This window comes from Rhineura floridana, chromosome 12, assembly GCF_030035675.1.
Source record: "Rhineura floridana isolate rRhiFlo1 chromosome 12, rRhiFlo1.hap2, whole genome shotgun sequence".
Lineage (NCBI taxonomy): Eukaryota > Metazoa > Chordata > Lepidosauria > Squamata > Rhineuridae > Rhineura > Rhineura floridana.
This window is the reverse complement of record NC_084491.1, coordinates 27,803,715-27,813,580: the sequence shown is the minus strand read 5'-3', so window position 1 is coordinate 27,813,580 and position 9,866 is coordinate 27,803,715. Positions and strand designations below refer to the sequence as shown.

Here is a 9,866-nt window from a genome sequence, read left to right as displayed (position 1 = left end):
CAGAATTTCTGTTAGCACTCTATCCACCCCCCTTTTTCATTGAACAATGGGCTGAGCAAACAACTTGCTCTTCAATTCATTCTGGTCATCGGCTCACCCCTCCTCCATCAGCTAAGAATTTTGGACCACCACAAATCACCTCCACTCTTCACTACAAAGCTAAAAATGGCTATGTTGATTTCAGCGAACAAAAAAAAGGGGAGGATGTTTCTGGGACAATGGGGTGGGGGGTAGTTGTATGTTGGTAAGTGGATGTATAACCTGCTGTTTCATCTTGAACATAAGTTTCAAAGCAATTCACAATTAAATCAGACAACAAGAGAGCATAAGTTCATAGCCCATGAGCGGAAATCAGCCCAGCAAGTGCTGCTGTTTGGCCATTGAAATTCATTAACAAATGTTAACCAAGGTGCAATACTGGGCTGCAGCTTGATGGCAGTGTGTGTGGGGGGGTGGGGGGGGTGTTCAGCCGCTGGCATCTCCAATTAAAGCAGGGGGTCATCAGAGAATTTATAGACCGTATTAGGCACCTGTTAAAGGCATCACAGGAAGGACCTGCAAACAACCCAAAGCTATGGCTGTAGGCTTCCGTCTGAAAATCAGCTATCAGCTCTGCTTTTCCTGCCCAAGTTAGGAAGTTTCTAAGCAGTGGTGGTTGTTGGCTCCACGGCAGTGGAATCCACTCTGGGGTTTAGTCTGAACTTTCAAGGACCTGTCCAAGGAGTACTTTGGACAGCTCCTTGAAAGTTCAAACTAAAACTCAGAGTGGATTCTACTGCCACACTAACATGAAGCCAACAGCTGCAACTATTTCTCAGTCTTTTCAGAAAGAAAGCCCAAGGATGAGAATGGAGTGCAGTGGGAGAGGTATCATTAGCAATCGGTTGTGGTACAGTAAAGACAATTTAAGCTGTGGCCTTATGGGACCACCTTATTGAGAATGGGCTGTGTAGAATTTTATTTACTTCAAACTATGGGAAGCCAGCCCTGCGGTCTGTGGAGGTCCTCCTGCTCAGGCTACTAAGTGGAGCCCCAGATATCTGACCCAAACTCCTGCCCTGATGGCACCACTTGCAAGAGGTGTAGTGCTCTACTGCACAAAGATTTCTGCACATGGCTCTTGGGCCTATGAGTTTGGAGGTGATTTGCACCACATGATCAATACAACTCTCAAAGGAGAATTCTTCCCAGACTGGACCATGTCAGGCAGCCGGAATGGGGCTGCCTGAGCAAATAATACTCTCTCCCACTGACAGATCCCTGGGTAGAGAGAACTAGCACAGTGGGGAGAAAGGCAAGAATCCTTCTCTTGGTAGAAGACTGCATTCAGGGTGGTCTTGATGGGATGGAGCCTTTCATCGTGCAATTACGCCACCTCCAATCTGGGATGGTATAGTCCAGAACAAGCTCCAAGGTGCAGTGTTGCTGAATATGTTCTTTGACTGGCCCCTTAGTTTCTGTTACCTAGTGTTTAGGCCATTTATCACATGGCACTGGACCAGACAAGGGGAACTGGTGGTTTTTCAGATGTGGTTGGACTCCAACTCCCATCAGCCCCAGTCAGCATGGTCAGGGATGATGGAAGCCGGAGTTCAACAACATCTGGAGGATCACCTCTAGCTAACCCAAACCCATTTGCTTGGAAGTCATCATGTAGCTGCTTAGAGATAAACATAACATTAGTTCTCCCTCTTACTCTTACAAGCCCTCAGACAGGGATGTATGGTATGATATGATTGTACTGGGGTTTAAGACTGGGAAATTATACTGTTCAGGCCTGGGGCACCAGGCAGACTAGCCAGCCTCCTTCAAAGGACATTAAGGAAGAGGTCATTGAGTAGGATGAGCAGAGATGTCATCGCCATTTGAAGAGATATTCCCAGCACTGGCAGCTAATCTGCCTTGTGCTTAGCTGGAATTTGATATCTGATAATTTCCATAAAGTGTGGGGTGGACAGGGAGGGGAATTATTGCATAGGAATATTCCCTGAGTCATCATGGATCAAACACAAAGGGGACTTTGTCAGCTAGTCCCAAGGCATAGACATATGGAGAGCTGTGACGACTGCCTGTCCTAAAACATCCATCAACACGAGCATTCTGTTGCTCTTCTAACTTCAAAGGGCACTCATTCTGTAAGAGTAAATTTAGCCTAGAAGCTAACCATGGGGGGGGGGGGAGCATCAATCACTACCAAAAAGATAAAGTCCATCCTGGGACTGTGTTTCTGTATATTTTCAGCAGGGTTGTTTGAATTCAGCACTTAAAAACTATTCTTCTCTAAACTTAGTGCCTGATGAAGAGGTGAACTTGGTGGCTCCTACATATTAAGCAAAATGAGCCACCAGGCTTCTGCTGTTTAATTTACGTCACAGGGAAAAGGAAGGACTTATGTAGGGGGCGATGAGTGTGACCACTAGGAGCAGGATTAGTCACATTCCAGCTTCAGATTTCTCCAATCATTAACTGCATATTTTCCAGTCAATTTTTGCAGCCATATGGTCTAGAAACCTGACTTTTAGATATATTTTCAAGTGAAAAACTACAGTCTTCAGGATGTTGGATTGTTGCATGTGTTGTAGAATATGATTACTGAACACCTGCAAGTTTTGTCCTGGTGCAATATTACTGCACTGAAAATTGTATTACTCTGAGAACCTGTATGGATCTATGGTTCAAACTGCAGCACATTAATAATGTTGAGAGAAATCTCAACCATCTGATCCGATGGACACCTGCAAGTGTGTTGCTTGCACACACACTGAATTGTTCTCTAAAGGCCCATTCTAATGCACCATAAAGCCCAACTACTGGAACCAGTGATATTTCCTTACACCATAAAAAGTATCCAGCTAGACGGAACTCAAAACCTTGCTCCATGCTGGCAGAACATCGGCTGCGACAGTAAGCACTCTTACAGAAAGAAAAAAAGTGAGGTCTAGTCAGACGTGGGAACCTTCCTAGTTCTGTGGGCCAAATTTGACAGGTGGGCAAGACTGCCCACCTGTCAATCACCCAGCATCACAGTGACATCAGATGCTTGGGTGCTCTTGAAGCCCTGAAGTTTCAATGCACCATACACAGCTCATCCAGGAGGCTTCAGCCCTCCTGCAGTAGACCCAAAGTCTGCTTTCTGTAGGCATTGGGAGCACAAGGGAGTTTCTCATGGGCAACACCCCTGTGAAGTTGATCCAGCAAGCTTTAGCTTTATTGCCCATCAGCTGATGGACAATAGAGATGAAGCCTGCTTTTCCTTGCCAGTGCACAATTGGGAGTGCATTTTAAGGCTCCCAGTTGAGCATTGGTAACCATGTCTCTACCTGCACCACACCTGACATCACAAATGACATCAGGTGCAGGGCAGGCAGGTTCGGTTTGGGGAAAACAGCCATGTGGGCCAAATCTGAACCCCTGTTGGGCCATGTTTGCCCCGTGGGCTAAAGGTTCACCATCTCTATCCTAGCTGACCAAGTAAATATGTTTAGGATCTGGCTGATAGGTTAGTTTGGTCCATTTCTTTCACTCATGGAGCTGTCAATTCATGGAAGCAACCTAAAGTTTGCACTCTGTAGCTCCATCACAATTGCCACGGGCTCCAACTGGAACACTGGCAAGCATCCAATGTTGTGCAAAATGACATTTTCCCAAGCCTTCGATATATCTTGCAAGAGGAATGTGTCTGCTTGATGAGGGCTGAACACACACCACTTGCTTGGAGAGGGGCTGAAGAAAACAGTTTGGTGGTTTGGATATAGCCAGCAAATACCAAAAGAGCTCTGAGGCTCAAAGCTGGTGGGCAGCCAAGTAAGCTATAAAAAATGAAGACAAATACTGAGTGAGAAACAAGGTTTTGCTTTCCATTTCTGTGGCTGTAAAATGTGCATATTAAATAGTCAGCTGCACGTTTTGCTTAGATGAACCTGTGTGTTTGGCAGGAGATTGCGTGGGCTGCTTGCAGAAGCTGCCAGGTTCAGTCCCCAACATCTCCAGATAGGGTTGGGAAAGATGCCTGCCTGAGACCCTGGACTGGTGCTGTCAGTTAGTACAGACCAGGACTAGCCAATGTGGTGTCCTCCAGGTGTCAGCTCCAGCCAGCATGGCTTAGCCAGAAATAATGGGAGCTGAAGTCCAAAGTAGAGATATGAAGGCCCAGGACAAAAAGCTGGGGAAATCCAGGGTAAAAAAGGTTTCTCTTTTGAAAGAGAAAAAGGAGGGAAATGTCCCCCCCAATTTATCACATTTTCCCCCCAGGCCTTCACCCATCTGTAGTCCAAACACTTAGAGGGCACCACATTGGACATCCCTGCTGTATATATCCTGAGCTAGATAGACTTGGTATAAGGCAGCTTTCTATTAATCTAATAGGCTCATCTCCCAGCACTTGCATATTTATGCCTTTTGTACAAGAAAGGAGCAAATCCTTTAGGGGAGTCTCTCCATTAGAGATTAGAAGCTGGCAAAGTTATAACTTGATGATCTGGTTAGCTCTGTAATCCAAAGCAACTGCTCCTGAAAGCAAGAATTTCTGCTTCTCAGAGTACACAGTGACAGCTATTTTCCTATTATGTTTTAAGGGTGGATTTAGAGGTAAAGCTGGAATAATTAGGCTCTCTTCTAATTCTGTAACCTCTGAGATACTGGAGAAGATGTGGTAAAGATTCTTCCATTTTCAAAAGTAGTCACAACAACTTATTATCGCAGACACTTTCAGCTTCCTTCACCTCCCACTACGAAAAAAAATAGCTCTATGCTGTCAGTGCATCAGACTGTTTAACAGTATCAGAGACAACCAATCATAAGCAATGGTCTTCTGTACGCCCACTAATATACAAAGAGATCAGTGTCTGTTGGATAGCAGGATTCTATCCCAGGTACCCCATCTGAGATCCCTGTGTCTTCTGCAGCCACATGCAAACAGAAGTGTCACCTCCATGGCTATATCGTTCCTGAACCATAAACTGTCCGGTCAATTTCTACCAAGAAGAAAGGAATCACATCTCTCTTTGCCTGCCTGTAGCAAGGCAACCTCCAGACTTTTCACAGGCTATCCATTCTTTACTGCAAGGTGCATTTCGATTCTGTAGCTCAGGCTGAAGACCTGCTAAAACGTGGACTTCTTTCTGCCTTCAGAGAGGCAGAAGCTTCAGGGACTGTGATGGGAAAGATCTTGCCTGTGATATCTCCTTCCAAGTTCTCCCAAGCACCACAATCCTTCTCCATATCAGGTCCTCTTGTTGACCTAAACAACTTTCCCAAAGCTATTTTGACTACCAGGAAGTCAGATTTCCTGGTGGTCATGGGGTTGCCGTCACTGTGATTGTCACATTAACTGGAGGATCATCATCAGTGGGATCCAGATCTGGAGCAGGTGATGAAGCATCATCTGGGGCTGCTGTAGGTTCCTCTGGGGCTGTCGTAGCTTCCCCTGGGGCTGCCGTAGCTTCCCCTGGGCTAACTTCTGTAAAAGCCAGAAACACACATGCAAAGGGTGTGAGGTGCTTGTGAGCTGGTGGGGGAAAGGCAGCCACTAGTTTCCATACTTTCTTGCTAAAATCTGTCACTAAGTTGCTTCTTTCTTTTGGGGGGGGGCATTCATTGGATGAGGGCAAACTGAAAACCTCCCAAAAATTATAGAGGTGGAAGAGAAATTTCTGTGAATTTTTTGGGAGGGGGCTGCTGCCTCCCTTTCTTAAACCCTATGAGATTGCTGAGGGTTTTCCATTTATCCCCTTTCAGTACCTTGGACAGCTCCTTGAAAGTTCGGACTAAGACCTGGAGAGGATTCACTTCCCCACTGACATTGGAGCCACCAGCCTCCACTGGCTGCATCCCCTCCTGAACCTTTCAGAAAAATCCTCTCCATGCAGAAAATTAGGCCTTGTTTTTCCAAGGAGAGAATGAGGAAGGGAATATTTTGAGGAAACTAGGGAGGGAATTCTGCCCCAGCTTTAATATTAACAGAAACCCCTAGGTCCAGCATTTTCTCCCAGTGAAATGCAGATTTTGTGTTCACAAGCAAACAAAAAAGATGCCTATAGATAATATCTAGGCGTAAGGAGATTTTTTTGGGTAAATGTGCCCTATTTGTGTGCTTCTTGGAATGAAGTAAGAGTCAGTGTTGTGTAACGGTTAGAATGTTGGTCTCTGACCTGGGAGACCAGGATTCAAATCCCCTCTCAGCCATGAAACTCAATGGGTGATCTTGGGCCAGCCACGGCCTTTCAGCCTATCCTACTGCATATGGTTGTTGTGAGCATAAAATGGAGATGGGAGAACGATGAACACCATTTTGAGCTCCTTGGAGGAAAGGTGGGATACAAATGGAATAACTAAAAATAAACAAAGTGAGGCAACATCAAAGCCAGAAGAGTGGAGTGGGGTACATGGCTGCACAAAGCAGAGAGAGAGAGAAAGAGGGGAAATCAAACTCTCATGGTTCCCTGTCAAGATGCAAAAGTTAGCTTACATCCCTATTAGGAAACAGAGTGGTGCTCCCACTCCCAAACCTGTTGTTCAGTTGAAAAAGTGGCTTGCCTTCTTGGAAGTGGGAATGGCAGTGATATTTATTTACTTATAGAGAAATAATTCATCAGTTTTCCTTTCAGAGAAAACCTGTAGCTAAACTGAGCCCACTGAGTGAACAGCACTGTGGCTGAGGGCGTATAAAATATCTATCTGCACTGATGGGGAAGGTCCATAGCTCAGTGGCAGAGCAACTGCTCTGTATACAGAAGGTCCCAGGTTCAATCCCTGGCATCTCCAGGCAGGACTAGGAGAGAGCCTATCTAGAATCCTGTGAAATCCTGGAGACCCACTACCAGTCAGCGTAGACAATACTGAGCTAGATGGACCAATGGCTCACTATAAGGCTATGATAGACCTGTGATGGCTTTATCCATGCATGGGAGGCATTGGTTCATGCTGTGGTTGGTTATGGAGCCTCCAGACCAGCTTTCCAAAGGCTCCCATGGACTTCAGAGAGAAGGAATAACCAGTGAAAGTCACCTCCCTTCTCCTTCCACCAGTGGGAGCCTCATATGAGAGGAACTTTGGTCAGGGGATGCTCCTACAAGCAGAAACATAGCTCTGAACTTGGATCCAAGCCAATTTTAATAATCCAGAAGTGATGGTCTGCCAACAGTTTACCTGCTGATGTTTCCCCAGCTGTGGTTGAAGGCTCCCCAAGCTGCTCAGTGGCCTCACCTTCCATCCCTGCCACTGTCTCAGCGTCTTCTGGAGTGCTGATGTGCTCACGAGCTTCTCCACCAGCCCTGAAGCAGAGTGTACACAACTGACATAAGTGGGATGCAGAAATACAGCAAGAAATGTTTATGGTCTCTATACCAGCCTTTCCCAACCAGTGTGCCTCCAGATGTTGTTGGACCACAATTCCCATCTCTCCTGACCATTGGCAATGCTGGCTGAGGCTGATGGGAGTTGTGGTCCAACAACATCTGGAGGCACACTGGTTGGGAAAGGCTGGTCTATACTCTCAAGTCTTCTGGCTCTCTCACATATTGTCTACATCCAAGGGACCCTTCAGACTGATATTTCATTGCAGATGTATTCTGCAACCTGTTCTTGACAAAATAATAGTACATTAGTGGTGGATTTATTTTGCTTCAATTTGTTTTGCAACGCTTCCCTGGTTCTACTACATTAGTGCTGTCCAGGGGGGCTATAGCACAACAAAAGCAGGCCAACAGTAAATCAAAACTTTTGTGGTATAAAAAGTTACAGGATTTCAACAGGCAGTTATAGGATATGCACTGATTGAAACAGTATTGAAAGAGGGATCATGTGTGACCATCCCGATAGCATCATGAGCACAAATAATCATGAATGAATAATAGAAAGGATGCCTGGAGGGGCCCTTAATTCACAATTCAAGTGCTTGGGTGTGAGGGGCTTTTCTCAATGGTTTTGATGTGGCAAGAGTCCAGCATAAAATCTCATGAGGTGCCATCTTCTGCCAAATGCTGTGTTTGGCAACTTCTACACTAATATCAACAATCAAGTATTAAAAATAAGTATCATGGTCTATGAAATATTGAAATTACGTAACAATGGATACCAAATATTCATAAAATAGCAAAACATTTAAAGGCTATCTGGGAATACATATCACACATGCAAGCCATGAAATTTATGCTTCCTCCCATCTGGTGAGCCATCAGGGTTGCAGGTCACAGCATATTCTGGGCAGAAGGGGATGTGCTAGAATTCTGTCTAATTGGGATTTGGGACCAAATGTTCCATTAAGGTGCGTATTCTCTGTCACTGCAGATCGGATGTTTATATAGTGCTTTTCCGTGGCTATTTTTGAAAATGGAGGGTTTTTTTTAAAAAAAATCTGTCTCTAAAATATTGATTCTAAAAAGAATAATTGTGTTGATATCTCCTTTAATGTATCAATATATCCTTTCAAATTATCAATTTCCTTTTAAATTATCAACGCCTTTTAAAATATTGATATTTATCAATATTTTTTGCAAAGGGAAAAATGGATTGGTAAAAGCAGCAGACTAAGAACGAGCTGGACTCAATACTTGTTAGACGGATGGAATGCTTTTGCAGTGGCACCGGCCAATGGATCCCATCCTACTGGGCAGTAAAGCAGGAATGGGGATCCTGAGGTCCTCCACATGTTGTTGAACTCCAGCTCCCATCATCCCTGACTATTGCCCGTGCTGGCAAGGGCTGATGGGAGTTGCAGTCAAGCTCCCCATCCCTGCACTCCAGAATGACTATGCCCACCAAGGCTAGCTGCTAGCTTGCTCCAGACCATGAAGGAAATTAAAGGGTTCTTGTTCAGGTGGGAACTTTAACTGAAAAACAACAGATTTCCCTGTGTCTGATTTCTGCCATGTGATTACTAGTTCTTGCTCAACAGCTGCCTTCAGTCCAGCTCTGATCTGACAAGATCTGACATCAAAACGACCAAAGGAGAATTTTGGGAAGCACATTTATTCAGCCAACAGACCAATGAATGCAGACCAGGTGTAACCAACTTGGTGCCCTCCTGCTGTTGGCTGTTGGAGTACTCCACTCCTGTTAGCCTCAACAAGCACAGCCAATGATCAGTGATGATGGGAGTTGTAGTCCAACAGGGTCCGTAGGGCACCACATTGGCTATCCCTGATGTAGGTCAACAAGGGCAAATGAGAACAGGAATTAATAGGTGAAAGAGGACATAAGAGACAACGAAGAAAACTTACAGTCTGAAGAGCAGGTCGTGCAACCCTGTGATGCAATAAAGCAAGGAGATCACATTTTTAGAAAGATTTTGCAAGAAAGTTGGCAAAATTAAAACTCATCCCCCAAAACCCAGTGCATGGGAGCTTCAGAGATGGGGCTCATTTCACAATGGCATTATAGTGTCTATCATCTTTGTAGATTCTATCCATGGAGCAGCACCTCTTTCCCTGTGGTCAGGATCAATTTATTTTATTTATTTATTTATTTAATTAAGCTTATATACCGCCCGACTAGCAACAGCTCTCTGGGTGGTGAACATTAAAAATACAATAAAAATAACACAAAACTGTACACAAAACTGTACAGTCTAAAATCAAAATATAATAATATACAATTAACAGGAATTAAAATGCCTCAGAGAAGAGAAAGGTTTTAACCTGGCGCCGAAAAGATGATAGTGTCGGCGCCAGGCGCACCTCCTCGGGGAGACCATTCCATAGTTCGGGGGCCACCACTGAGAAGGCCCTAGATCTTGTCACCACTCTCCGGGCTTCCCTATGAGTCGGAACCCAGAGGAGGGCCTTCGTAGTAGACCGTAGTGTACGGGCCGGTTCATATCGGGAGAGGCGTTCCGACAGATATCGTGGTCCCGCGCCGTATAAGGCTTT

At 45.1% G+C, this 9,866-nt stretch overlaps 1 protein-coding gene across 1 annotated transcript in view; it reads right to left on the bottom strand.

Moving 5' to 3' along the window:
• Positions 1-5,294: 5,294 nt before the first annotated feature.
• The window catches only part of VSIG10L2 (V-set and immunoglobulin domain containing 10 like 2), a 36,660-nt gene continuing 32,088 nt past the window's right edge, over positions 5,295-9,866 (bottom strand). Inside the window, exons 10-12 of the mRNA XM_061593381.1 lie at positions 9,219-9,243; positions 7,147-7,271; positions 5,295-5,458 (exon numbers count right to left, since the gene is read on the bottom strand). Of these exons, the coding sequence (XP_061449365.1) occupies positions 5,295-5,458; positions 7,147-7,271; positions 9,219-9,243 (314 nt within the window). The remainder of the gene's footprint in view (positions 5,459-7,146; positions 7,272-9,218; positions 9,244-9,866) is intronic.